A 27,401-nucleotide genomic window follows, 5' to 3' on the forward strand; every position below is an offset into this window, starting at 1 on the left:
TCGCAGGCCACCTTGCACGGAACTAGAAAGTGTGGATGCAGAGAGGAAGCGGCCCAACTGGGGGCGCGTGGCTGGGTCAGTCGGTGCAGCGCGCCGCTCCTGACCTGGGGGTTGTAGGTTCGAGCCCCTCGGCGGGTGCAGAGGGTACTTTTAAAAAACAACACAATTTCTAGGGGCGCCTGGGTGGCTCCGTGGGCTAAGCCTCTGCCTTCTGCTCGGGTCATAGCCTCAGGGTCCTGGGATCGAGCCCCGCATCGGGCTCTCTGCTCAGCGGGGAGCCTGCTTCACACACCCCCCCCACCCTGCCTCTCTGCCTACTTGGATCTCTGTCTGTCAAATAAATGAATACAATCTTTAAAAAACAACAACAATACAATCTTTTAAAAAGTCAGTATAATTCATGCCCTAAAGCCTGCTGTTCTGGACTGAGTGACGGACAGAGAGTCAACCACATCAGAGGTCGGCGATATTCAGAGGGATGAGGTCACTGCGGTAATGAGGTTAAGGGCAGTGACAGACAGGAAGACTTCCTAGTGGAGGCGGCAGTTGATCCGGGTTGGAAAGGGAGCAAGAATTCATCAGCCTGCAGGAAAGAGGCATGTCAGTCAGTGAAACAGCACCTGCAGGAGGACGGAGGGAGTTCGGGAAATGAAACACGAGTGTGGCTGTACAGAGGGAGAGGGACGAGGAGAGCCTGGAGGGGCAGGGCCCGGCTGCAGTGGCCGGCAGCAGGCGGAGGCATCCGGATGGCGCCCGGGGAACAGCCCGGGGAACAGCCAGGAGCCAAAGAACACGTTACACACAGGTCAAGGTCAGGTTTGCATGTTTTAAGATTCTTTCCGCAGCAGGAGCTCGGAGCAGGGTGAAGCTGGGGCAGAGAGCACCTGAGAGCAGACGGCCGTAGTGCAGGCGAGAGAGTAGTGAGGTCTGAACTAGTAAACATAATTATGACAGCTTTCTGCCGAATCGTCTAGTCGTCGTCCCCTGTCCGGCAGCTTTCGTTTTGCCGCCCCCCCCCCCGCCCCCGCCACCAATGCCCAGTCAGGCCACAAGGCAGCCTAGGCTCCTAGCCCCAGGGGAGGGATTTGAAGGGGCAGGAAACAGAAAATATCCAAACCTTGAGAGGAGCAGAGTTGAGACAAAATGGTGGGAGATGTGGGGAAAGTGGGTGTTCCCTGAGACCAGAAGGGGTCTCCTTTGCTCTCCATGCAGGGAAGTGGTGAGAACCTAGACTCCTGCTGACAGAGGTCCCACTCCCTGCTTTCCAGGAAGGACCTGGGCAGCCGGACCCTCACAGGGAACAGTGGTGTAATGAGGCCCTTATGTACAGAAACCTCCAACCCAGCCAGAAAGGAAGGGCCCGGATGCGTTACCCCCTCTTCCACTTGGGCTGAGGGCCCCTGGCCCTGAGAGGCCCGGTGGATTGTAAGGAGACGGCTAAGGACCCAACGGGCCTTCCCTCTCAAGTCTTAACATCTCATACTCCCTCCAACTTGGCCTCCACCGTGGGAGAAAGGCGGGGGCCAGCCCAGCTGACTCACATTGTCTCCACCATCCCAGTGCAACAGAGGCTGGAAACAGGGCTAAGGAGAGTCTTTCTCGCGTACCGGCGTTAGGGACCACACGCAGCAATGACACGCACTGAGTGTTTATTGTATGGGGAGAGGGCTCAGAGGTCGAACCAGTAGGACCAAGTACGGGGTCAAGGATGCCTCCTGAGGGGGTCAAGGATGCCTCCCATGGTTCCAGCTGACGCCGGGAACAGGGGATGGGTAGATGGGGGGAACAGGACTTTCGCATGGGCAAGCCGAGTCTAGAATCTAATTTTAGAAATGACGGGCTTATCATTAGTAGGAAAGTCAGAGGACTGAATGGAGCGTTCATGGAAGTGTCTACACAAAGGGCAGATGGGTGGGGTCTGTTTGCATTCAAGGGTGGACAGAGGCAGCAAAAGAAAACAGGGAAGAGAGGGATCCAGGACACAGTGGAGCCTGGAGGCCAAGTGAGGAGACAGTTGCAAGGATACATCACCTAAAGTGGAAATCAAACAAGTAGGTGATTCAGAAAGGGTCCCTAGGACATGGAGAGGTCAGCGGAACTTGGCAAGTGTAGTTTCAGTCCCTGCCCCCTCCCCAAACTTTTCTCCTTAAGGGAAGCCTGCTGAGTGGCCACGGCCTGAGCTGCCTGTCTGGCCCTGGCCAGGCTCTGGTGGCATCCTGGAGGCCAGCCTGTAGGCAGGAGCGGCCGCAGCCGAGAAAGCCTGCTTTGGCCGTGGGCCCCATCTGTCGCACCCAGCACCACGCAGGCCCTCAGCAAAGGCTGCCCGGTGCAGGGGGGGCCAGTGGCTTCCTGGTAATTTTGTTTCTGACAAAGGCCTCTTTACTTAAAAGAGACCTCTCCGCCAGGAAATGAGGGTGTTTTCTTTCTGCTGCAGGCCACCCTGCTTGGGTTAGCCCCGCAGGCACCTGTCGTCCTGGGGCCTGCTGTCCTCTCATTAAGCAGAACATGGAGGTTGCAGATCAGTGGAGCTGGGAAAAGGATTGGGAACGCAAAGAGACTCTTCTGATCTCCAGGCCCTTCCTGACCGTCAACTTTAACCCCACTCCCAAATGTGAAATGTACCAGCGCGTGTGTCTGTGTGCGTGTGGAAGGGTTCACTTCTAGAACAGTCCAGGCCTCATTAAAGCTTGCAATCACAGTGCACTGGAAAGAACCTGAGGCTGATTAGCCCAGAATCAGAGACCCTGGGGTCTGATCCCAGCTCCACCACTGCTCTGTGACCTCGGGGTGGTCCCACCTGCTTCCTGAGCCTGGTCCCCTCCTCCAGAGAATGACAGTACGGGACAGAGCATCCCCGAGGTCGTAACTGGTAACAAGCCAGCACGCTTTGAGTCCTTGCTTGCAGGGAGGGACGTGAGGGGTGTGTGCAGGGATGAGGGGGACAGGAAGGACAATGGAATGCAGGTAACCGTGCCTGACCACTGTCAGTGGCGCAGCACTAAGATAGGGCGCCTGAGCTGTCCATCAAAACATTCCTAGGGGTGGAGGGCGGTCCCTGGTTGTCTGGTAACCCCACAGCTCTGAGCTCAGAGCTTGGCCAGGTAACCCAAGCCAGAGGGACCATTCCAGAAAGCCAGCCACAGGGAGGTAAGGCATCCCGTGGCTGGGGCCCCAAGGCCTCGTGGGGGGTAGCTAGGGACGCCCCAGGGATGAAGGCCTTGAAGACAAGATTTCTTGGTGTTCTTGGTCACAGGGGGAATTTCTTTAAAAGGAGGATCACCTCTGCCTGCCTCTCTTAAAAAAGAGGGGGAAGGACAAAGGAAAGGGGAGGGGCTGAGAGCCCAGGCCTGAGTCTTTGCCGCCGCTCTCCGCTCTCCGGCTCCCGAGAGGAGAGCTCAGGAAAAGGCTTTCTTTGCCTTTCCAGGGGAGAGGTGAGATCCTAGTGGGGAAAAGCATATTCAAAGCCACCGCAGGGTGCTGGGGGATCGGGACTAGCCGGCCACGGAGAAAGAGGTCCCCTGAGAGAGGGCGTGGGCAGTGAAGGGAGAGACAGCGTTCTCCCAGCCAAGCTGCCTTCTTGCCAACTCACTAGCCCGTTCAGCTCCGTGTCCCTGGTGCCCGGTGGCCGCTTGTATGCCGCAGGCGCTCCCCGAGTATGCAGCAGGTGCTCACCGATGGCTGGCTTGATCTACACCTTGGGATCAGGCAGCGGGAGCACCCGTCCTTGTGAGTGGCTGGGTGTCCGGGGAGGAACAGCATGAAGGAGGCGATGGGCAGAGGCCCTGCATGTTCTTCTGTCTACACCTTCGCTCCTTCAGTGAGGATTGTGTGGGCATGGGAACATGTATGTAACACGTATGTTGCCTGGCTTTTCCCTTGTTAAGCCAGTTCCCAGCGCACAGCTCAGTGGTGTAAGGTGCGCTCGCATCGTTGTGTCCATCTCAGTCCGTGAACAGGTTCCGAGAACGTGGTCTGTGCCAGACCCTTCAGATCTCCCCAGATCTAGCAGGAGAGACAGACAAGAAAGTCAGCAACTTTAACCCGGCGTGATCAGCGCCGTGAAGGACACAGGCCTAGGTTCTCTCGGAGTCCAGAAGGACCCAGACGGTTGAGGGGGGAGGCTTTCTGGAGGGCACCGTTACTTAGTCCCGAAGGACTAAGAATGAGTTGGGACATTGGAGTAAGGCTTGATAGGGCCCCGGGAGGATCGATGAGGCAAAGTAAGATGGCAGAGCGAAGGCCTTGAAACCCCGAGGTGACAGTAGGGCGGGAGTGGGGCTGAATCACCCTGGAGGGATCCTGCTTTGGAGGAAGCCAAGGGTAACATACTGACCCTTCTGCTCCCCACTGTCAGCACCATGTCTTTCTCCAGCCCTGAGGCTGCACCCCAAGGGCCTGAGCCTGAGCCCTCGAGCTCCAAGAAGAAGAAGAAGAAGAAGAGAAAGCGGCCACAGCACGAGGCCAGCATCCAAGCCCTCACCAGGGCTGGCCACGGAGCCCTACTGGCTGGCCGGAACCATGAAGCCTTGACCTACTTCCAGAGGGCCTTCGTCCTGGCCTCTGAGCCCCCACAAACTCGGGACACCCCTGTTTTCCGGGCCTGTGCCTTCAACCTGGGGGCCGCCTACGTGGAGACTGGGGACCCAGCCAGAGGCTTGGAGCTGCTGCTGCGAGCCCAGCCTGCAGAGAAGGCACGGGGCAGAGGTCACGGGGACCAGTGTTTCAACGTGGCTTTGGCCTATGAGGCCCTGGACAAGTTGCCTCAAGCTTTGGCCTGGTACCGCAGGGCCCTGGGCCACTACCGGCCACTCGGCGACCAGGGAGAAGCCCAGGCAAAAATGGGAGCCTGCTACCGGGCCCTGGGACAGCCTGAGCTCGCAGCCCAATGTCTGCAGGAGGCTAGCCAGGCCTATGCCCAAGCTGGGCAGCCCCAGGCTGCAGCCCTGGCCGCGGGGGCAGCGGCGGCGTGCATGCTGGAGAGCAGCCAGCACGGGATGGTGGAAGTGGTGCAGGTGCTGGAGGAGAGCCGGAGGTTTGCAGAGAGGAGCCCTGAGAGCAGCCTGCTGGGTGAGGCCTTCGGGCAGAGGAGGTGTGGGTCTGGGGACATTCAGGCCAAGTGATGCTCTGAGAGGTGGGGTGCCGGCAGAGGCTTCTCTGTGGGCCAGGGAAAGGGCGAAGGACCCCGGGAGAGGGGCACAGGGGCCGTACAGAGGCAGCATCAGCAGCAACTGGGCCGGCTACCCATGACCCTGGCCATGCCCTCCAGGGCAGCTCTATGTTGACCTCGGCCTGAGCTACTCCCAGCTCCAACTGTTCCCGCTAGCAGCAGAGGCCTTCCTGCGGGCCCTGCCCCTGTGTCGGGGGCCAGGAGAGGAGGCCACAGTGCTGAGAAACCTCGGGGCGGCCCAAAGTGCCCTCGGCAACCATCAGGAAGCCCGGGACTTTCACCAGAAGGCCGCTGACCTGCACGGTGGGTACCCAGGCCTGGGGAAGAGGAGAGGGACTCAGCGGGGCTCCAGCTGGGGCTCAAGGTGGACAGACCTTTAGGGTGGGGTATGGGGCCGGAATGTCCAGAGCCAGGGGAGGGCTGGTGGTGCAGGAGATGGGGCAGGCGGACAGGATGGGGGATGAGGGGTCACAGGCCGAGGGCTGGGGTTGGGAAGGCAGCAGTGCGCAGAGGGCATAGCCCCGGCTGGGAGAGGAGGTCTCCTGGGGGGGGCGGGCAGGTGGAGATGCCTTCTGGCCAAAACTCAGGCCTGAGGAGAGACTGGCTATGGAGAGCTGCGATCCCTGTGGTGCCTTGGGGAGGGGTGCTGGGGCTGAGCGCCTCAACTCCTGGGAGCCTGCCGGGGTTACCGGCCGACGTCTCAGCACTCAAGGTCCCCTCTTAGGATGGGACTGGCTCTATCGTCAGGCTCGGTGGGGCAACGGCGGGAGCAGGGACGAAGCTTCGGCGGCCTGGCGTTTGCCCTAAGCCAGCTGGGGGACCACGGAGCCGCCCGAGACAGCTACCTGCATGCCCTCCAGGCCGCCCGGGACACCGGTGAGGGCTTAGCGGGTGGCTTGGCAAGGGGGCCAGGCCAGGGGTCCCGGGGGCTGGTGGCGAGTACTTCTGGAAGGGAGCGTCAGTGCTGCGGGGACCCTAGAGAGGACCTCTGGGCTGTCTTCCCCAGGGGACACGAAGGGGCAGTGGCAGGCCTGCGAGGGGCTGGGGGCTGCGGCAGCCAGACTGGGGCAGCACGACCAGGCCTTGCGCTACTATAAGGAAGCGCTGGCCCGGAGTCAGGTGAGACCACCCCTCCCGGAACCCCGCTCTTCCCTCTACGCCTCCAGGAAGCCTCGTCCGCTGACCGTCCCGAGTTCTGTCCTCTCCTTGCCGTCTATCCATCCGCTCACCAAACGCCTATCGGGCACGCTGTGTGATAGGTCCTGGGACTGTGCTGTGAGGAAGAACGTATCCCTTCACAGTTCCAGGCGGGCAGAGCAGGATCCGGGCAAGGGCGTGGGGATGGGGTAGAAGAGAAAGGAAGACGGAGCCCCCTCCCTCCGCCCTCTCCAGTTTCTTGCCTCCCCAATCCGCAGAGGACCGCGTAGCCCAGACCCTCCCCATTCCCCCATTATCCACCCTCTCTCCAGAAGGAGCCAGACTCTGTGCGGGACCGGCTGGTGGCCAAGCTGGCCGATGTCATGAGGACGCACCTGGCGCAGACTGGGCTTGTCCCAACGTACACGCTGGTGAGGTGACCCTGGACAGGGACCTGGGGGTGGGGAGAGGCCACCCTGAGAAGGAGGTGGTGGCAGGCAGAGCTGACCCCCTCAGGGATGCTGCCCGGGCCCTGGGTGTTCATCCGCCAGGAGGTGGGGGAGGGGAGCCTGGAGAGGGGACACGGGTCACTTTTCCGAGGACACCGGGGGTGGGGAGGTGGGCGGAGGGTTCTGGCATATCTCCCAGCGCTAGGCTGTGTCAGGTGTCTGGCTGAGTGGTAACTGACCCAGCAGCTGAGCGTCAGGTGCCATCAAGGATGCCAGGCCCTACCCAGAGCGGACGGAAAGCAAGTCCCTGGCTGCAGTTCTCCCAAAGGCCACCGGGTGGGGCAGTGCTCCAGGGAGGGGCCTGTCCCCGGCCGCGGGGCTGCGTGCGCTTCCCCGCCCGTCTCACCGGCCCCTCCCTCTCCGGCTCCCCCGACCCCGTCTCTGCTGAGATGCTCTCAGGCAACCAACTCCCCCCCAGGAGTTAAAATTATACTTCAGTATTTATTCTATGTATTTAATGGAGTTTTATGTCTTCTCTTAAAGACCAGGACCCTGTATTTGAAATGAGTCTGGCCGGGGCAGAGGGCTGGAGGCCACCAGCCTTCTGGGACTTTGCCCCCGCAGGCTCCAGGCGGGGTGGGGGTGAGGCCAGGCCCTGGCCAGGCCTGATGATGGGGAGCCTGATTCTACCTTGAGAGTCACTAGCCGAGACCCCACCACGGATTTCCACTCTCCGATGGGTGGCACGCCCCAGGCTGTCTGTAGCACGGCTGGGTCTCTGGGGGGCCAGAGCGCGGGCAGAGAACACACACTCGCAGATACAGCCCTAGCCAGTTCCCTTTGCTCCCCGCCATTCCCAGACTTCGGCGCCAGGGAGGACCCAGGCCCCAGGGGTGGCAGCAGGGCCCCCAGCCAGGGCGGGAAGGGGTGGGGCAGACGGGCCGCGAAGGTGAGTGGGGTTGAGGCTGGGGCTGCAGGGCTGGTGGGGGAGGGGGGTGGTGCGCCGGAGGCATGCGGCCGCCGGGTGGGGGGCTGGGGCCTGCAGGCACCCCGGGGAGGAGGGGCTGGCCTGGTGCCGCCCTCCCCCCTGCTCCCCACCCCTCCAGGTCTTCCAGAGGGTGGGAAGAAGAGTGCGTGGAGAGCCAGGAGACAGAGGACCAGCCGCTTCCCGATGATGTCCCCGCGGTGTCTTGGGCGCAGAGACTGCAGTGTGAGTGGGAGCAGGCCCGCCGGCTGTGCGTCTCCTCCCCGAAAATGGGAGCGCTGTCCCAACCCCTCCGGTTCCCTGAGGGCCACCCCCCCCCCCCCCGGCCCTGGTCTGCCATTAAGGCAGTCCAGCCCTCCCCATCCCGCTCCTGTCCCGTTCATGTCTCCGGACCCTGTCCAGCTTCCCCGGCCGCAGTCCCGTCTCCCCCAGGCTTCCACGGCTCTCCTAGCCTCTAGAGCTGCGGATCTTAGAGCACCAGGTTTTACTGAAAGCCTGCTACATGCCAGGTACCGGGAGCTGATCTTGTCCTAGCTCCCTGTTTACCAGCGTCCCCCAGAGGCTCCCACCTCTGCGGGCAGCGTCCCTGGCTACGTGCTGTTCCGAGTGGATTCCTTGTTTTGCTTGTAGTGTGTCCTCCAGGCAGTAGCGAGTTGTAGCCAGACACCTGTCCTGTACAGAGCGCAGGCTTTGCTGCACCCTCCGTGTCAGTGACCAGGGCCCACATCCTGCCCCCCACCGCCCCGCTCTTCTCCCAAAGCTTTCTCTTTCCACCGTGTGATTCTTGGTCCAGAGAGGCAAGTGATGAATGTGGCTGTCCCTCTCCATCCAGGTCCAGGAACCGGGGCCCATCTCCTGCTTGGAGGCCAAGGCCCCCTCCAAAAGGAGCACCCTGGCATTCTGGTATCCAGTGGCCCCCAAGCCAATAGGTGGGTCCCTGGGGGGAGGGGAGGAGGCCTGAAAAATGGATAGAAGGAGTAGGAAAGGATGTGGTTTTAACAGAACATGATCGCTGGTCAAACTGGGGGAAGATGTGGTCCAGTGATTGGGGGAGCCTCTTTGTCTTTGGCCTGTAACCATGGAAACAATGTCATCCAGCTCTAGAGCCTGGGGTGTTCCGTGTCTCCTGCACAGCCGGACTGGAGTCCCCCCGGAAAGGGACAATCCTGCTGAGCTGAACAGGGTCAGGGATGGGGGCGTGCGCTCAAACCTCCCCCTCCTGCCCCGGAGCCCAGCAGCGGAGGTGAGGGCCAGGAGCTGCCGCCAGGGCAGGTGGCCCTTTGCTCTCTCTCCAGCACCCCACCTCCCGCAGGTCGTCAGGCTGGCCCAGGGAAGCCCCCAGCAGAAGCCGTCAGAGGAGACCCACGAAGTCTGGCTTCTGTGTGATCATGTGACCCCCCTCTGTGGGCCCTGAGTGTGGCCTCTGTGGTTTCTGGGACCAAGACTCTTTCCCGCTGTCCAGCGCCCTACGGACACACAAGGGAACACCACCGGCAAGAGGGCACCTCTGTCGGCTGACCAGGGCCTTTGCAGTCCGGGCACCGAGGTGTTCTGTTTGTTCCTTGTTGTGAGTTTGGGACTCGACGGGCAAAAGAAAAAGGGAAAATGGACCGTGAATTTCCCCCTTTTCCTGCTGGATCCAGACCTCATGACTGCTGAGGCCTTGCTGCTCTAAAAGCTGTGACATCTTGGTCAGGAGGCTTTGCAGTCATGGACTCGCTCCAGACCTCCACCTTCTCGAAGTGGAAATGGGGATTAAATGCTACAGAGGACACATCTTAGCCCACAGATGGACTGTACCGCCTCCATGAAAGTCAGGGGCTGGGGGCACAGCCCCTCAGGCATGCCGGACGCTGCTGTCAGCGGCCACCACATTTTGGAAGGTGTGTGGGTCACTCAGCGCCCACCACCCCCTGCTCTGAGCGCTTCCCAAGGGTTCTCCCCCACAGTCCTCACAGCAGACGACCCCCTTTCACAGATGAGGAGAACATGTGTGTCCTCGTGGCCACACAACTGAGAAGCGGGGAAGCCAGGATTCAAACCCGGCCGGTGAGCACCTCGTAGAATGCCATTCGGCTTGCTACCCCGTTGACGCTAAGGCTTGCCAGGGGCTGACTGTGTTGGTACCGAATGTGCTCGCGCCGACTGCCTGTGTTCTTGTAACTCATGATTCAATTAAATATTACACAAACTGATGAACAAAGTGTGAAAACAAGCACTGTTTGTTTGAAAACGAAGCTGAATCCTTGGAAGTCTTCATTAAGGTGAGTCAATTCAAAAACTACTGTTGAATTAGATGTGAGCAAGACGCTTATGACATTTTGGGGCAAAATAGTAAAAATCTAGATGAATTTTGCACTCAGATTGCTTCAAACACGCCCTTAACTGTTCCACCTCAAGGAAGCAGCCTGGAAATTGCAGGTGACCCATAATGAGGTTCATGCAGGAAGGATGCAGAGCTGCAGTCCTGGGCTCCAGGAGAAGACGCCGGCCGCCCTCTGACAGATGGCAAACGGATGCATTTTTAAATGGAAATAAAATAACCCATTCTCGCTCGTGTCAGGGAAGAGGGCTTCTACCACACTGTGAAGTACTTCACCCTGAGAGCTTGAGGAGCCGTTAAAACACCTGCAGAGGACCTAGCCTGTGCCACGCATGAACAGGCGGCTGGGGACACGGCGGCTCACCTTCCTTGGCACCTTGTCAGGCGTTCAAGATGTCTTGTGTGGGATGCAGGTCCACCTCCTGTTAAAAAGCCCGACGTAACCCTGCCTTTAAACAGAGACGAATTTGTTCCTCTCCCATGAAAGCAGCCCCGGTTTGCGGAGCTCGGGGTGTCCGCAGGACGCCCTGCTGTCCCTCAACACAGGTTTCCCCTGCCCTGGTCCAAAATGGCTGCTCGGCGGCGGCAAAGCCCTTCTTCCCGGCCGGCAGGAGGGAAAGAGGAAGTGCGGGGAAAATAAGCTTTTTTTTTTTTTTTTTTGTTCCCAAAGGGAGGACCTGGCCAACACATGTCCCCTCTGCTCAGACCTCATTGGTCAGCATGTAGTCACATGTACATGCCTCGCTGCTGCAAGGGAGAGTGGGAAATGTAGTGTTTAGCTGGGCAGTCCTGCGGCCAGACCCAACTCAGGGGTTCTGCTGCCAAAGGAAGAGAAGAGAATGGATTTGGGGGGACAGGTAGCAGCACCTGCCACACGGGAATATTGACACTGGGCCAGGCCAGTGCTGTATCAACCGTCACTAGCTCTACCATTTAATAGCTGTATGTTCTTTTTTGTTTTTTTTTTAAAGATTTTATTTATTTATTTGACAGAGAGAGAGGGAGAGACAGCAAGAGAGGGAACACAAGTGGGGGAGGAGGGAGAGGAAGAAGCAGGCTTCCAGCCGGAGCCTGACGCGGGGCTCGATCCCAGGACCCTGGGACCATGACCTGAGCCGAAGGCAGACGCCCAACGACTGAGTCACCCAAAAACCCCTAGCTGTGTGTTTTTTTGGAAAATTACTTGACTTCTCTATAATGTGCTATAATGTGAGGATAAAACTAGGTCATAGGGTTGACAGGATGAAATAGGTAAGCATCTGGAACCCAGCAGGGGTGCGATCCCTGTGTCCTTCCTAAACTGGTTTTAAAGGCATTTCCCAAAGAAAACTCTGGAAGTCTGAAAGGCAGCAGTAAGACGGAGTAGGTCTTCAGCTCCACCTTCCTCGGGACGGGCCCCAGCGGCCGTCTTATAAACTCTGGGCGTGCGGTGGGGTATGTGCGTGTCACTGTTTTATTCCTACATCACGTGGGAACGAAGTCGGCAGCGACAGCGCTCCACCCTCCACCTATTTCCGCACGTGTGGAAGGCCGCGCCCTACAGGATAACGCTTCAGAGCACAGACTAGCTCAAGCTGCTTGGACCCTAGCTCCGTGGACAGCTGACACTGTATCATTGGGCACGCCGGTCACCATCTTGGAGCTTGGTTTTCTCAGTCTGTAAAATGGGAACAGTAACAGGGCTGCTGCAGGGATAAAATGAGCTGATTCGTGTTAGCGCGGGGCACATGCTCAAAAAACACGCCTCGCACTGGGTTTTAGAGATGAATCTTCAGGGGGTGCCTGGATGGCTCAGTCAGAAGACCCTATGACTCTTGATCTCAGGGTCATGAGTTCAAGCCCCATGTTGGGTGTAGAGATTACTTAAAATCTTCAACAAAAATAAATAAAAGTAATCTTTACACCCTCCTGACCTGAGATCACCGGCCGCATGTTCCTCCCACAGAGCCGGCCAGGTGCCCCACCGTAGGTATTATCTACCTTGATAAAGGGGGCAAACGCTGAGGCTATCCTGGTAAACAGAGGTGGGCAGGGGCAGCTAATGTGGCTGGGACAGGGGTCCCAAACTACACCGCAAACAGCAGTCCAGACGGCCTTGGGGTTAACTTCCAAGCCTCTGCGCTCCTTGCTTGCCGACCTAAGTCCCTTGGTCTGCAGCAGGACACCCCCTTTCCTTGAGGCGCGAAGGGACTCTGGGGAACACTAGGCCTGCTCAGGGTCGTGTTTACGAACGATTCACCGCCCGGGCACCGGCTTCTCCCGCACCGAGCCCCCACTTCTGGCGCTCTCCCCTTTGAAACGCTCCAGGCTCGCTCGGACTGAAGGCTGGCCCTGGGGTACCGGTCCACCCTGTTCCCAGGTCGCCCGCTTCCTGAATGAAGCCCCGCTCCCTTCCCACCCGCGCTGGTCCCTCCAGCAGGGACCGTGCAGCGCGCGCCGTCCAGCGGAGCGGGGAACCGCCGGCCGCGACAGCGAGGACCCGAGCGCCCGCACCGTCGAAGTGGGAGCTCACGGGACGCGGACACCAGGGGCCCCCGTCCACTCAGCCGGGCAGTGCCAGGGCAGGACCCCGGGCTAACCAACCCCGCCACCGGCGCCAGACGGCCTATTACTACACACTCTGCCCACGGCGCGGCCCCGCCGCCCACGGCGCGGCCCCGCCCCCCCCGGAACGCACGGCCCCGCGCCCGCGGGGGGGCGGAGCGATCCCGCGGCCCCGCCCCCGGGGGCGGAGTCGGCGCCGCACATGCGCCGGGCGAGCTCCATGTCCGCGCTGCGGACGCTGCTGGGGCTCGGGCTGCTGGCCGCCGGCTCCCATCTGCGGCGCGTCCCGGGCCAGGCCGGCGCCTGCCGTGCGGCGCCCGCGTGGTGGGGGACGCGGCGGCCGCGCTCGGGCGGCCCCGGGGAGCCGGCGGGCATGGCGAGCCCGGCGGTGAAGTACCTGAGGTAGGCGAGGCCCGGGCGGGCTCGCTCGGGGGCGGGAGCGGGGACGGGCCGCGCGCGGGGCGCCGGGACTGAGGCCGGGGGTGTCCGCAGCCAGGAGGAGGCCCAGGCGGTGGACGAGGAGCTGTTCAACGAGTACCAGTTCAGCGTGGACCAACTAATGGAGCTGGCCGGGCTGAGCTGCGCCACGGCCATCGCCAAGGTCAGCGGCCTGGGTACCGCCGAGCGGCGGGGACAGCGGGCCGGGCTGGCGCGGGGCCGCCCAGCGCCCCTGACTGCCCTCTGACCCCGCCTCCAGGCCTATCCCCCCAAGTCCATGTCCCGGAGTCCCCCCGCCGTCCTGGTCATCTGCGGGCCCGGGAATAACGGAGGAGACGGTCTGGTCTGCGCGCGGCACCTGAAGCTCTTCGTGAGTGTGTGGGCGAGGACCGGGGCGGCGGGGCTTCCGGGACCTGGGCTTGGACGACCCTTCTCCTTTCCTCTAGGGCTACCAGCCAACCATTTATTACCCCAAAAGGCCGAACAAGCCGCTCTTCACAGCGCTGGTGACCCAGTGTCAGAAAATGGAAATCCCTTTCCTTGGTGAAATGCCCCCGGAGGTAGGTGGCTCCAGTGGGGGTCCTCCCCTTCCCCAGCCACCGCCAGTGTCCTGCTCCTCCTGTTTCCAGGCCGAGCTCCCTCGCTGATCTCTCTGGAGGGTGGACTCCGTGCAGGCGGGGGCGGGGGTGCCGATCTGGGCTGTTTGAGTAGGGGGAGCCCCTGCCAGTGGAAGTGCTCCATCAGTGCCCTCCTGCCGCCTTCCCTGAAGCCCCTCTCCCTTCACTTCCATGGTCAGTGCTTTCCCGCTAAGGTCAGGACCTGTAAGCAGTAACCTGCCTCATCCTAAACCCTTTCCTTAGCCTACAGACTAGGGGTGGGAAGTGAGAACTTTGTTTTTAACATATTCAACCGCGGAAGAGACTGGGATGATGCAGAGAAGGCAAGTGGCTTGTCCTGACTCCTGGCCTCAGGCCGTCCCACCCTGTACCTCCCCAGGGTCCGGCAGGCCTGGGGTCCAGGCTCAGCTTGGCCTAATCAATGACCAGTTTGCACTGAAGTCTAGGCCCGAGAATGCCTCCTAAATCAGTGACATATTGGTGCCACTGCGAGTGGTGCGTGCAAGGGCCAGCCGTCTCCCACCAAGGGCCCCCTGTGCGGCCACGGGCTGTGACGTGCTCCCCTTCCTGCCCCCGACAGCCCATGCTGATCGACGAACTGTACGAGCTAGTCGTGGACGCCATCTTTGGCTTCAGCTTCAAAGGCGATGTCCGGGAGCCGTTCCGCAGCATTCTGAGTGTCCTGAATGGGCTCACGGTGCCCATCGCGAGCATCGACATCCCCTCAGGTGCTGGGTCCAAGGAAGCTGGGGGGCGGGGATGGGGGCCGGGACCCTGCCCTGTCCTGAGACAGGCACCTAGGCCTCCTTGTTCTTGACCCAAGGCTCAGACCAAGCTTGAAGCTGCGTCTGGAGGGGCAGAACACAGCTTTGTTGGTTCCACAAAAGGGCCAGGGAGCAGAGTTGAGGACTACTGCCCGTATGTGTTGGATCCAAGAGACCAAAGCCCAGGAGTCCACGGAGCTTCAAGGACGAAGCTTCCTGAAGTGGGGACACAGGGGCCTCCTGCTCCTTCAGGACGGGGGTAGAGCAGGGCACGAAGAGGAACAGATCTCGTCCTCTGTTCCTGAATACCATCCTCTTTTCAGGATGGGACGTGGAGAAGGGGAACTCCGGAGGGATCCAGCCAGACTTGCTCATCTCCCTGACAGCACCCAAGAAGTCGGCCACCCAGTTCACTGGGCGCTACCACTACCTGGGGGGTCGCTTTGTGCCACCTGCTCTGGAAAAGAAGTACCAGCTGAATCTGCCGCCCTACCCCGACACTGAGTGTGTCTACCGTCTGCAGTGAGGGGAGCCGGGCGGCCGTTCCTCCCAATAAAGACTTCGTGGCCCTCTCCGGAGCCGTGGAATCTGGGGAGCCTTCCTGGCAGTAATGGGTAACGGGCGGCAGGAGCCAGAGAGCGACCTGGCAGACACGGGGCCACCTGTCCAGGGGGTCAGAACCGGCCAGAGAGGCGGCTGGGGCGTTTGGGTGCAACAAACACGGACTTTCAGAGGCTGAGGAAAGCTCCCAAGTGAGGTTCTCTGAGCTTTCGCCTTCCACTCAACAGGGTGGCGAGACTCTGGGAGGTGAACAGAAGGAATTTCTTTGGAGGCGCCCAAGGAAGTCCCGAGCTGTATTCAGATATTCCCAGGCCGGGAGTGGAGAAGCAGGAGGCACACACAGGCTGGCGCTGAGTCGTTTACTCTAGTGCTGGGGGGCCGGCGGCCTGCGGGCTGCGGCTGCAGCTGCCATGTCCCTCCGCAGGGCGTCCGCAGGCCCCTTCCCACAGCCCGAGCTCTCGCTCTCCGGGTTCGAAGCTTCAGGGGACGCTGCCCACACCCGGCTCTAAGCAGCTGGAGTTCAGTGGTCCGCTTCCTCCTTGGGAGGGTGCAGGAGACCCTGTCAACTCAGGTCCGAGTCCACAGCTCCTCAGAAGGGAGTTCGAGGAGCCCCACGCTGACCTGACCTTCACACCCTCTTCTGTTTCTTCTTTCTCCCTCTCTGGTCAGGGCTGACTGCAGCTCGTCCCTGCTGCCTCCTCTCGCCTCGGCTGCTTGGGCCGGTGCAAGCCCCGCTCCCGGCCTCCCGAGTCCTGCCGCCCTCGTCATCCCCTTCATCCCTTACATCCTCCTCCTCCTCCTGGGGCCGCGGTCTTTTCTTCTTGCTTCTCCTGCTTTTCCCCTCACTGTGCGCTCTGCTTGCTGCTCCCCGGGCCCCACCGTCCACAGCAGCCGCCTCCACCGCCTCCTCTGTGTTCACGTTCTCCTCCTCCGGCCACCGCCGTCTCTTGTGTCTGCGCCGCAGCCTGGCACACGTGCCGCTCTCTGCCTGCTCTGTCCCGGCGCTGGCCTCAGCCTCCGGACCTCGGGCCCCTCCACCTGGGACCCCCGTCTCCTCTGTGCGATGCCGCCTCTTCTTTCTCTTCCTGTGGGGCTCATCAGCTCGTTCCCTGCTCTCCTGCTCTCCGGGTCCACTCACTCCTGCGGCCCCCCTGTCCGCACTCCCCACCGCCGCTCCCTCCTGCTCTGCCACCACCGCTCCTGGCTTCCGTCTTGTCTCCTTCCTGCTCCTCCAGCCCGCCTGGCCTGCACCTCCCCCACACTCCTCTTCTGCACTCCTGGCTGTTGCTACGGCATCTCTCTCTTTCTGCTTCTTTTTCTTTTTCTTTTTCTTGGGGGGCTTGCTCTCAGACTGCAGTTGAGGGGTCCCAGGGTCCTGGCCTTTGAGACGAGCCAGGAACGCCTGCTCCTGGGCCTCCAGCCGGGCAAGCTTAGCCTTCATTGTGATCCCGAGACGAGCGGCCCTGAAACAGACGGGGCCCAGCTCAAAGCGAGGTACGGGGCGAACAGGCCTGGTCCCTGCAGGTGCAGGCAACGTCGGTGGGGGAGGTGGGGGGATCCCTCCCCTGGGGTGAGAAGCGTACAGAAGAGGCACAGACCACCCCCCAGGGCTTGTGATGGGGAGGAAAGAAGGGACCCCAAGGAGCTGACCACTACTTACTTGTGTGCCGTGCGCCCCTCACAGGCCTGGAGCAGCATCTCATCGGTCAGACTGTTGGGGGGGGATCAGGAATCACAAACGGCTCGGGCAAAGGCCTGACCTCTCCTGCCCTCCGAAACCTCCCTTCAACACGGAGTCCCTGTTTGGGACCTGGCACTGTCTAGGCGCCGGGGAAGGATTAGTACGACACGGTTCCACCCGAAGAAGCCCAGTCAGGCCTGAGACTTGGTCCTTTCTCTCCTCCCACGCGCCCCCAGCACTAAAATGAGGTCTCACATCTTTGGAGGCTTGGGTCGCTGGTTGTCGTCACCGCTGTGGCTCTCCAAGTCCTTGTCTGGCTTCTCCCCACTTGATGTCAGTGTGGCCGCCTAGAAGGAGCGATCATGGGGGCGGACAAAGCCCACTCAACACCACTGCCAACCCCTCTTCCCTCCCGGAAGCCCCCCCACCCAGAACAGGCAGCCACAGGTGCCGTTCTGCCAGCCCCCAACACAGCTCCCTGGAGACCAGCAGAGAGGGGGGCCACAGCGTACCTCCACCCTGGCAGGAGGTGGGCCGCCAGGGCGGGGGGAGGGGGCGGTGGAGCCACCAGTGGGCAGAAGAAGAAGGGAGGGGGCGTGCTCCGGGTCACTGGGTCCTCCTGGTGTCCCTGATGTCATCCCATGGTGCTTCTCACCGCCCTCCCCAACACCTATCCACAGTGCTTGTAACTAAGACTGAGAACCTACTCTGGGCCATCGGGCTGGGATAGGAGCCGAACAGGCACGAGACCAGTCGGCCCGGAGGAGCTGACACGGGTGGAGGGTGGAGGACAGAACACAAGCGTTGTCTGTGCTGGAGGAGGGATACTGATCTGACTTCAGGGTCTGGGGACATTTCGGGAACCCCGTGAGCTCTTGAAGACCACCACAAGTGGGCAGGTGAAGGGGGAGAGGCAGCAGGGCGCTGCTAAGGGCCGTGAGTGGGAAGAGCACGTGCAGAAACCTGCGGGTGAAAGACGGCGGTAGGTACCTTCAGGAGAATCCGATCCCGTCCCAAGGGTAGGGGCCCAAGAACGGTGAGAGCAGGACAGACCGCAGGACCTGGTGAGCCAGTCCGACACATCGGAACGGCCATCCTTGGTCAGGGACGAGCCAGAGCCCCAGTGCGAGGCGTTAAGAGAGTGCTCTGGCCGCTGTGGCGGTGAACTGACTGGGCTGGGCAGTGAGACTGGCTGGGGGGTCTGGGTAGGAGGCCGTGACGGCAATCCGGCAGGAGAGGACGGCCACAGGGATGGGGAGAAACGGGAAAGGCTCGCTGCAGAACACGGACAGCCCGAGCTGGGAACAGGTGGCTGTGGGATGTGAGTGGGCGGGGGGGGGGGGGGTCAGATAACCTGTCGCGTCTCCTCTGGCTTCTCAGTCCGTGCCCCACCACCCCGGCCCCATCCCCAGGCCCATGGGACCTGAAAGTCTAATTCTGGCCACAGGTCTGCTGTCTAAGCAAGTGACGGCTGACAATGTTAGGGTAGTTCTAGAAGAGCGAAGGAGGGCTAGGCATGTGAAGCGACTGTTCAGGCCCTGGGGGAGACCAGGGAAGGAAAAAGGATGGACCTTCTAACCCCAGCCCCTCGCACCTTCACAAACTTCTGATACAGCATGTTGGGCTTGGGACGACTACAACGGGTGGTCTCCTGAGAAAGATGCCTTAGCCGCACTCCATCCTGTGGGGAGGTATCAGTGAGTGGGGGACGTGGGTGTGCCCCGCACCCCACACATCCCACACCTTCACGGTCCACTCGCCCATCGATCAGCACCCCGTACCTGCCCAGTTTCCACGACCAAGCCGGCTGCAGTCCTGTTGAAGAGCTCGTTCCACCAGTGGTCTGTGAACTCCTTGGCAGGGTCATGTCCCACCTGCCAGAGGGAGAAGTATGAACCTCGAGGACCTGTCCCTGCTCTGTCCCTGGGGTCCCCTTCTCCAGCCACACAGACCCCCCTCAGCCTGCCCAGTCTTACCCCATGAGTGTCCTGCTTCAGTGTCACCTTGAGGGCCTGGGTGATGCCATCCTCCTTCCGGCCCAGGCCTTTGCCTGCAGGACAGAGAGTGACCTGCTTTATTGTGCCGCCTGCCCCAAGCCCTCACAGGCATCAACACATGCCACTCCTTGTCACAACACACACTGAGCACTGGGGGACGCCCTCCAGTCCCCCTCCTGGCGCCTCTCCATGCAGTGTCCCTGCCTTTGTCTGAGCCTGAGCTGTCTCTCCTTCGTGACTGTTTCAGGACAGAGGCCATGCCCCTTACTCCCCCACAGTCCTCCCAAACACTTCTTTCTCACGACCCGCTGTCACATTTCTTCCACTCAGCCCTTTCCTGGAAAAGTCAGAAATTTTCTTCCGCAATTTCCCTTTAAACTGGCTTTCCCCCCTCCAGCTGAATGGACCACTTATGGATGGCCCCGGAGGAAGCTGCTCCCCTGGGCTCGAGCAGGGAGCGGGGGGATGTGGAAGGGGCCCCCCAGGGATGACCTTGCGTCCATCCATGCTTCAGCAGCTGCTTCTCAGCAAACTTCATCCCATGACTCTTGACCTCTGGGGTGACGCTCATGGTGAGACAAGAGTTCCGATCCTTAGTCCCTCACCAGAGAAGACGACCCCGTCATCACCCCTTCAAGAGAAAAGGAGAAAGTGCCCAAATCATACATCAGCTCCAACCTGACTGCTCTCATAAAAATTCTCTTCTGAACCTGGGGCAGAGACACAGGAAGGAGGCCTGGTCTTTGCCGGCAGGGGGGAGGGGATCCCCGTCTGACCACAGAGAGATCATTAGCATGTCCACAAGTCAAGCAGGACTGTTGTAATTAGTAACACCTAAGTTTACAAAGTGCTCATCACATGATTATTTCATTTAATTCTCCCAGCTCAGGAGGCGTTCTGGAACGTTCCAGCCGGGAAAATATCATCCCTCTTTTACAAAGAGAAAGCTCTGGGTCACACAGATAATATGTGTAGGAACTCAGCCAGATGGCTCGCCCGTGGAGTCCCGCTCTTTACTGCCACGTGGTGACAGCTCCCGCAACTCACTGCCACGCAAAAACAAAGCAATAAGGGATCTTTAACCTGAGTCATGAGAATACTGAACGGAGCCGTATCTCACAACCATGCTCCAGCACTCACTGTACTCTCAAGTGTGGGGGCTCTCCGCACCTCTTCCTCGCTGCCGGTCTTCAATCTTGCTAGAACACCCTTTTTGAAGCTGTCTAGCTTAGGAAGTGTACCCTTGAGGCCCCTGGGTGGCTCAGTGGGTTAAAGCCTCTGCCTTCGGCTCGGGTCATGGTCTCCGGGTCCTGGGATCGAGCCCTGCATCAGGCTCTCTGCTCAGCAGGGAGGCTGCCTCCCCCTCTCTCTCTGCCTGCCTCTCTGCCTACTTGTGATCTATCAAATAAATTAAAAAAAAAAAAGAGAGAGAGAGAGAAAGGGTGTCCTTACTGAGCATTTCATGCATAACAGGTTGATTCCATGTATTGTTGTTTTGTCTTATTTAATGCTGATCGTTCTGTGGGTAGCTATTATCTTTAATTTACAAACAAAGAAAACAAAGCCTGGGTCACAAAGCTAGTTAAGAGAGGGAAGCTGGAAAACAAGCCCAGGCTGCCTACCTGCCTCCACCGTGGCCTCTTCCTATCACACCACAGTTGTGAGTAGCATTTTTTTTTTAAGATTTTATTTATTTATTTGACAGACAGAGATCACAAGTAGGCAGAGAGGCAGGCAGAGAGAGAGGAGGAAGCAGGCTCCCCGCCAAGCAGAGAGCCCGATGCGGGGCTCTATCCCAGGACCCCAGGATCGCGACCTGAGCCAAAGGCAGAGGCTTTAACCCACTGAGCCACCCAGGCGCCCCATGAGTAGCATTTCTTTATAGTCACACAGGTGCTCCTCCTTTTGGAGCTGGATAATGGCATTATCCAGTTTATACACTAAATCTGCCTCTGAAATGGTCAGGCTGGCTTGACACACAAAACTTAGGACCACCACTGCTGACTCACTAAAAGCTAACTTGTATTTAAAAAAAAAGTTAACTTGTATAAAGATAATTTATAATAAGGCGTCTTCGTGGCTCAGTCCATTAAGCGTCTGCCTTCGGCTCAGGTCAGGATACCGGCACTGGGATTGAAGAGTGTTAAATTCAGGATGACTTACATTTCTGTTCACGTTTCTACTGTGAGGGGCGATTACCCAAAGGCCTGATACCTTGAGAGTCCCGACAGGAAAGCAGGGGGTGAAAAAATGGCTCTTGAATTTATAAGGAAAGTAAAATTCAAACACTGGGGCCTTTAAGCCGGCCTCCTCCGGGAAGTCATCTCTGGTCTATCAGCTCCCAGATTTTGATAAAAACAACAGCACCATCTAACACTGTCATTTACTCGACGCCAGCCTGCTGACCGCTTTACACGGACCATCTTCTTTCATCCTCCCACCGACCCACATTTGCAAACACAGAAATCGCAGAGAAGTTTATTCCTTGCCCAAACCCGACAGCTGACAAGTAGAGGATCCAGGATCCCAGAACTGGTGTGAATTACCCCTCCGCCTCTTGGAGCGCTCTGTGCTCCCTGACCTGCGGCTGACCGCCGCGGTCACCGGAAACCGCGCGCCCTGAATCGGCGTCGGGCTTCGTCCTCCGACCCCGCGCGCTCAAGGCAGGCGTGAACGCGCTCAGCCGGTACGACCCGGGGGCTTGACCGACGGGCAGCGGTCACTGCGGACAGGAGCTACGAGGCCCCAGGCTGTGCGCCGCCGGGTCGCGAAGGCTGCGAGCGCGCGTCCGGAACCACCTCCTCTCGGGTCAACCCGCGTTTTCTCACGTTAAAGCGGCCGGGGCCACTCTTCGGACCGCGGTTCCACAGGCCCCCCTCCCCGGTCTCTCGTCTCTCCTGCTGCAGCTCCACCCGGTGGGGCTACTGTCCTGCCCCCGCCTTCACTCCCGAGCCCGGCCTCAGACCGCCACCGTCCCAGGGGCGGCCGCCGCTTACCGTCACCGCGGGGCCCCCTCCGCGCGAACACGTGCGCCATCCGGCCTGCGCGCCGCCATCTTCCCGGAAGCTGCGGGCCGGCCCCTCTAGGCCGCCCACACCATAGAGGCGCCCGCCGACACCATAGAGGCGCCGCCGCCCGGGAGGCTGCGGGGCGTCTCTTGCCAGCACGGTTGCGGCGGAAACGCGCCCACGCGCGCCCGTCTCCGGGGTTCGGCGTGTTCGGCGTGTTCGGCTTCCGGCCAGCCTGCAGCTCGGGGGCGGCCGAGGGGCTCGTCCTGACTGGCCCGCGGGACGCCGAGAACAGCTTTGGCAGCGACGCCGCGCCAGTCCCGCGCCCAGAGACGGGGAAGGAAGCGCGGGGCGCGGGGCGGCGAGCGGGGGTGAATGCCCAGCCTCCGGGGCAGTCGGCCGGGGTGTCAGTAGGCTCACCAGGCCCTTGCGGGCACCTGCCGGGTTGGAACCGTCGATGCGAAGATGCGGGAGACGCGCGCCCGGACAGGGCACCTGCTCTGCCCGGTCCGGAGAGGCGGGGGGCGCGGGGCGGGGGGCGCGGAGCTAGAGGCGGACCCCGATCGCGCGCGGGGCTGGCGACCTGGCGCTTGTCTGTAGGTGGGAGGCCCCTCGGAGCAAACGTCGCCGACGGCGGAGAGCTCAGCCGGAGCAGCTGCACAGGCGCCGTCCACTCGAACTGCCGGGCCTCCCCAGCCGCCCGCGGACTGACCGCCCCCCCCCCCGCTCCCGGTCCGGTATTCACGGTGACAGGCGCGCACCTCCCCCAGGAACCGCAAAGAGAAAAACCAGCGTCTCCCGGCAGAGCTTTGTCACGTGGCTCAGTTTATCACAGTTAATCAAATTTTCCCCGTAAAGAACTTTACTTTTATTCTTTATTTTTAAAGATTTTATTTATTTGACAGAGAGATCACAAGTAGGCAGAGAGACAGAGAGAGAGGGGGAAAGCAGGATCCCTGCCAAGCAGAGAGCCCGATGCGGGGCTCGATCCCAGGACCCTGAGATCATGACCCGAGCCGAAGGCAGAGGCTTTAACCCACTGAGCCACCCAGGCGCCCCTACTTTTATTCTTTATTGGGGGGGGGTAGAGGGAGAGAGAACCTCAAGCAGGCTCCACGCCCAGCGCCTGCAGCCTGGGGCTCCCTCTCATGACCTGAGCCCAAATCGAGACGTTAAACGGTGGTGCGTCTTGCTTAGTGGAGTTCCTACGGCCTCAGGGATGCCGGATGCTTGGAAGGTACTCAGAGGCTGCTCGAGTTGGGGAAGGTCCTGTGAATGGGAGGCACGTCTGAGCCCTTTCCCCATCCCACCACTGGTCGTGAGACCTTGAACAAGTCACTTAAGAGCACCCTTTCCCTGGTCTGTAAAATTAGAAGACTGGACTAGTTCAGTCATTTTTACAAACTCGGCCTTGTGGTATTGGGGGCTGCTGAGGGAGTTCCACAACCCGACTTCAGTTTCCACCATGTCTCCCTCCATCTCTTTGTCCCCCCCACCTAGCCAATGTCATGTATCATACTGTGGTCATGGCAGAGGTTTGAAAGCTCCGGAATGAGGCAATCTCAAGGCCCTTTCCAGCTCACAGTTTGTGTATGGCCCACTTTGCAGGCCACGCCCCGAACCTTGTGGCCACGGTTGTCTGACTCAGGGTGCCTAGTCTGGCCTAGGGTCATGAGCAACTTGTTCTGCCTGACTCACTCGTTCCAGAATTATTAAGCATATTCTGTAGACCAAGGGCTGGTGGTATAAAGGTGTCCAGCCCTTGTCCTGCTGGACCTCACCACCTTGTGGGGATATAGCAAGTTACCAAGACTTGATGTCACTAAGAGCTCTGGCCAGGTTGGGACACAGTCCTGGGGCCTCAGTGCAGGGCCCGGGGAGGAGCTTTCTGAAGGAGCCTCCCTTGAGGGTGCAGGCCGAGCCCTGGGGATTGTGTGGGATTGCAAGAGAAATGGGCCTCAAGGAGTCGTAAGTTGCATGGGTCTCACGCCTCCTCACAAGGTGGGAATAAAGGCCAATAGAACAGAAAAAGCATACACGACTATGTACGTGGTCTGATACGCAGATAACATGATGCATAGAAATACTGACTACAGATACACTTAAAAATGGAAAAATTGTTAAGAACCTAAGTATCCCACAAGAAAAGAATAGCTAAATAAATCAGTGTAACCGTACAATGCACTAATACTTAGCCATAAAAAAGGATGTTGAAGAAGGACTTTTGATAACTCGGGGGAAATATCTGTGATATAAATAAAGGGAAAAAAGCAGATACAGAATGGTACCGGTATGGTGAGGACTCCTCCGTGTTAAAAATCCATACGTAGGGGCACCTGGGTGGCTCAGTGGGTTAAAGCTTCTGCCTTCGGCTCAGGTCATGATCCCAGGGTCCTGGGATCGAGCCCCGCATCGGGGTCTCTGCTCAGCAGGGAGCCTGCTTCCCTTCCTGCCTCTCTGCCTACCTGTGATTTCTCTCTGTCAAATAAATAAATAAAATCTTTTTTAAAAACCCATACATAATAGTGTTGGGAGGAATACAGCACTCAATAATTTAATAAAATATAACAAAAGAAGTGCAAGACTTGCACACGAAAACTACAAATGTCCCTGAAAGAAATGAAGGAAAATCTAAGTGAGTGGAAAGCTGCCCGTGTTCACGGATGGGAAGACTTACTAATGTTTTAGGTCACGATACTCTCCAAATTGGTCTCCAGATTCCATACAATCTCCATCAAAATCCCAGCTAGCTTTTTTGCATAAATTGACAAGCTGATCTTAAAATTCACAGGGAAATTCAAGGGGCCCAGAACTGCCAAAACATCCTCAAGCAAACAAAATCGAAGGACTAATGCTTCACTAATTCAACGTTTACTACAAAGCTACAGTTCAAGAGTGTGGTTCCGGCATAGGATAGGTATACAGATCGATTGAATAGAATTCAGAGTCCAGACAGCGACCCATACATTTATGGACAATTAACTTGGAACGAGAATGCAAAGGACACTATCAGGAAATTCAAAGACAGGGACGCCTGCGTGGCTCAGTGGATTAAGCGTCTGCCTTCGGCTCAGGTCATGATCCCAGGGTCCTGAGATCCAGCCCTGCATCAGGCTCCCTGCTCAGTGGGGAGTCTGCTTCTCCCTCTCCCACTCCCCCTGCTTGCCTTCCCTTTCTCGAGGTCTCTCTCTCTCTTTGTCAAATAAATAAAATCTTTTTAAAAATAGGAAATTAAAAGACAATAACAGAATGGGAGAAGATATTTGCAAATCCTATGTCTAATAAGGTTCTAATATCCAGAATATATAAAGAACTCTTAAAACTCAACAATAAAAAGACAGCACAATTTAAAAATGGACAGAGGATTTGAAAACACGTTTCTCCAGAGAAGATCTACAAATGGCAAATTAGCTCATGAAAAGATGCCCAACCTTATTAGTCACCAGGGAAATGCAAATGAAAACCACAATGGGCTAGCATTTCATACCTACTAGGATAAGTGTAATTTTTTAAAAGGGTAATGACACAGGTTGGAGAAGATGTGGAAAAAATGTGGCAAAATCATGTTTTGCTGGTGGGAATGTGAAATGGAGCAGCTGTCTTGGAAAAGGGGTTGAGAGTTCCTGAGAAAGTTAAACATAGAATTACCATAGGATGCATGATCCCACTCCTGGGTGTGCACCCAAGGAGAACTGAAAACACATGCCTGTACAAACTTGTACATCAATGTTAATAGAAGCATTATTTAAAATACTCAAAAAGTGGAAACAACCCATATGTCTATCAGCTGGGATAGATAAAGGAAACACAGCAGATGCACATAATGGAATGTTACTTGCCCATCAAAAGGAGTGGAGCTCTGGGACACGCCACAACGTGGAGAAAACTTGGAAACATGTCAAGTTTAAGAAACCAGAGACCGGGGCGCCTGGGTGGCTCAGTGGGTTAAAGCCTCTGCCTTCGGCTCAGGTCATGATCCCAGGGTCCTGGGATCGAGCCCCACATCGGGCTCTCTGCTCAGCGGGGAGCCTGCTTCCTCCTCCCTCTCTCTCTTCCTGCCTCTCTGCCTACTTGTGATCTCTGTCTGTCAAATAAATAAATAAAATCTTAAAAAAAAAAAAAAAAAGAAACCAGAGACCAAGGTCACATACATGCCAGGATAGGCCAGTCCACAGGCACAGGGCAGTTTGGGAGGGGGAGGTGGGGAGGGACTGATCCGGGTGCGGGGCTTCTTTTTGGATTGATGAGTTGTTCTGGAATTAGATAGTGGTGGGGGTTAAATCCACGAATATCCTAAAAGTGACTGGATTGCACTTTAAAAGGGTGAATTTTATGATATGTGAATTATATCTTTAAAAAACGCGTAAGCACTCTATGAAGGAAGAACTCTAACCTGTGACGTGCGGTGATTCCCAGGTGAAGGGATGACAGGTAAGCGTTTCCTCCTCTTCGTACCTTTTCCCTGAGTTTCAAAAAAATTTAAGATCTCCTTATTTATTTGAGAGAAAGAGAGCACGAGCTGGAGGGGCAGCGGGAGAGGGTCTCAAGCGGACTCCACACTGAGCGGGGAGCCCTGTGCGGCTCGGTCCCTGGACCCTGCGCTGAAACCAAGAGTCAGATGCTTAGCGGATGAGCCACCCCGATGCCCTCATTCCCCTGCAATTAGCAGATACTGTTTTATCCGGAAAAAGGGTAAAACAGCAAATGGGTACAACTCAGAGTTAGTGCTGAGGGACTGGGGTGGAGCAGAGGAGACGCGGGATCGGAGCAGAGAGGCCCGGGAGGAAGCTGCGCCCCGCCCCGCCCCTTCGAGCGCCCCGCCCCGCCCCGCCCCTTCGAGCGCCCCGCCCCGCCCCTTCGAGCGCCCCGCGGCCCCGCGCGCCGCCGGCTCCCCGCGCCCCCTGCCGGCCCTCGGGCGCAGTGCACGTCCCCGCGGCCGTGACGGCTCCGGACGTCGCGCGCGGTCCGGTTCTGGAGTGTTTGGAAGGACAGACAACAAAATGTTGACGTTTGCTCTGTGTGGTGGGACTGAGGGAGATTTTCACTTTCTAGTGTTTTTTATGTTTGTTAAATTGTCTACAATTAAGTATATTAAGTAAATTATTATATATAAAATTAAATATATTAAATAAACGTATATACAATAACATACATCTTCCTGTAATTAGGCTTAAAAGAAACAATACAAGTTCACTTCGAGTTGAAAAAAATTCATTTTGGCTTCATTTTTACATGTCCATCTCTAGATTCCTGGAATTTACCTGGTGTAGGGGAAAGGTAACGGATCATTTTTTGCTTTTGTTTTTTGGGTCCCCCTCCCGGGATGTCCAGCAAGTTGTCCCAAACCTCCGGCACCGCGGCCGTCCACCCGCGGCCCTCCAGACCCGGCCTGCCGCGTAGGCGCAGAAGGGAACGAGCAAGGGGCGCGCCAGGTGCTCCCGGAACAGAGGCTCAGCGCATATTATCAGACGGAAAGAGCAAAGTAGGGAACAGCTTGTAGGATACCATCTCAACTGGACTGAAAAAGAACAAGGGGCACCTGGCTGGCTCAGCCCAGCAAAGGATTCTTCATTTCAGCTCAGGTCATGATCTTAGGGTGCCCTAAGTGCCCCCTGCCTCCCCATCATACCCTCAGAATAGAGATGACTGACAAAGCTGAACGTTGGCCCGCTTGGGGTGAGGACAAGGTGACCCCCAGTCCTCTGAGACTTCGCCGAGTGGGAGGAAGCT

The 27,401-nt window shown here is 58.4% G+C and overlaps 3 protein-coding genes across 5 annotated transcripts; 2 read left to right on the top strand and 1 right to left on the bottom strand.

Annotated features, from left to right (window-relative positions):
* Positions 1–699: 699 nt before the first annotated feature.
* TTC24 (tetratricopeptide repeat domain 24) lies at positions 700–9,929 on the top strand. Its single transcript, XM_080823893.1, has 10 exons — positions 700–811; positions 4,355–5,067; positions 5,267–5,470; positions 5,915–6,043; positions 6,174–6,286; positions 6,637–6,735; positions 7,614–7,693; positions 7,731–7,963; positions 8,571–8,667; positions 9,051–9,929. Exons 1-10 carry the CDS (start codon positions 747–749, stop codon positions 9,130–9,132), a joined length of 1,815 nt encoding a protein of 604 aa, XP_080680019.1. The 5' UTR covers positions 700–746; the 3' UTR covers positions 9,133–9,929.
* Positions 9,930–12,807: 2,878 nt separating this feature from the next.
* NAXE (NAD(P)HX epimerase) lies at positions 12,808–15,002 on the top strand (the record flags this gene model as incomplete). The annotated part of the gene is made up of 6 exons (XM_080824149.1): positions 12,808–13,007; positions 13,098–13,206; positions 13,303–13,413; positions 13,490–13,603; positions 14,241–14,388; positions 14,748–15,002. The coding sequence occupies 6 exons, from the start codon at positions 12,808–12,810 to the stop codon at positions 14,948–14,950; spliced, it is 885 nt and encodes a 294-aa protein (XP_080680275.1). The 3' UTR covers positions 14,951–15,002.
* A 268-nt stretch (positions 15,003–15,270) lies between these two features.
* Positions 15,271–22,177, bottom strand: GPATCH4 (G-patch domain containing 4). Of its 3 annotated transcripts, none has more exons than XM_080824146.1 (8): positions 21,660–22,177; positions 19,156–19,294; positions 18,643–18,716; positions 18,448–18,540; positions 18,261–18,347; positions 16,922–17,013; positions 16,646–16,696; positions 15,271–16,448 (listed from the first exon to the last, which is right to left on the bottom strand). In XM_080824146.1, exons 2-8 carry the CDS (start codon positions 19,232–19,234, stop codon positions 15,614–15,616), a joined length of 1,311 nt encoding a protein of 436 aa, XP_080680272.1. In that variant the 5' UTR covers positions 19,235–19,294; positions 21,660–22,177; the 3' UTR covers positions 15,271–15,613. The 3 variants fall into 3 exon arrangements, with proteins under 3 accessions (XP_080680272.1, XP_080680274.1, XP_080680273.1); XM_080824148.1 differs by having other exon boundaries at positions 21,210–21,671; XM_080824147.1 differs by having other exon boundaries at positions 21,492–21,666.
* Positions 22,178–27,401: the final 5,224 nt, after the last annotated feature.

The sequence above is a fragment of the Martes martes genome (genome assembly GCF_963455335.1).
Source record: "Martes martes genome assembly, chromosome: 15".
Classification (NCBI taxonomy): domain Eukaryota; kingdom Metazoa; phylum Chordata; class Mammalia; order Carnivora; family Mustelidae; genus Martes; species Martes martes.

What these genes read in the sequence shown, in the direction of transcription:
- TTC24 (XM_080823893.1), top strand. Translation starts at nt 747, where the DNA reads ATGGCGCCCGGGGAACAGCCCGGGGAACAGCCAGGAGCCAAAGAACAC. An exon ending in CCAGGCCGCCCGGGACACCG is followed by an intron (nt 6,044 to 6,173) that starts GTGAGGGCTTAG and finishes TGTCTTCCCCAG; the next exon opens with GGGACACGAAGGGGCAGTGG. An exon ending in TTGTCCCAACGTACACGCTG is followed by an intron (nt 6,736 to 7,613) that starts GTGAGGTGACCC and finishes CGCCATTCCCAG; the next exon opens with ACTTCGGCGCCAGGGAGGAC.
- GPATCH4 (XM_080824146.1), bottom strand. Translation starts at nt 19,234, where the DNA reads ATGAGCGTCACCCCAGAGGTCAAGAGTCATGGGATGAAGTTTGCTGAG. An exon ending in TGAAGCAGGACACTCATGGG is followed by an intron (nt 18,541 to 18,642) that starts GTAAGACTGGGC and finishes TCCCTCTGGCAG; the next exon opens with GTGGGACATGACCCTGCCAA. An exon ending in CGACCCAAGCCTCCAAAGAT is followed by an intron (nt 16,697 to 16,921) that starts GTGAGACCTCAT and finishes CCCCCCCAACAG; the next exon opens with TCTGACCGATGAGATGCTGC.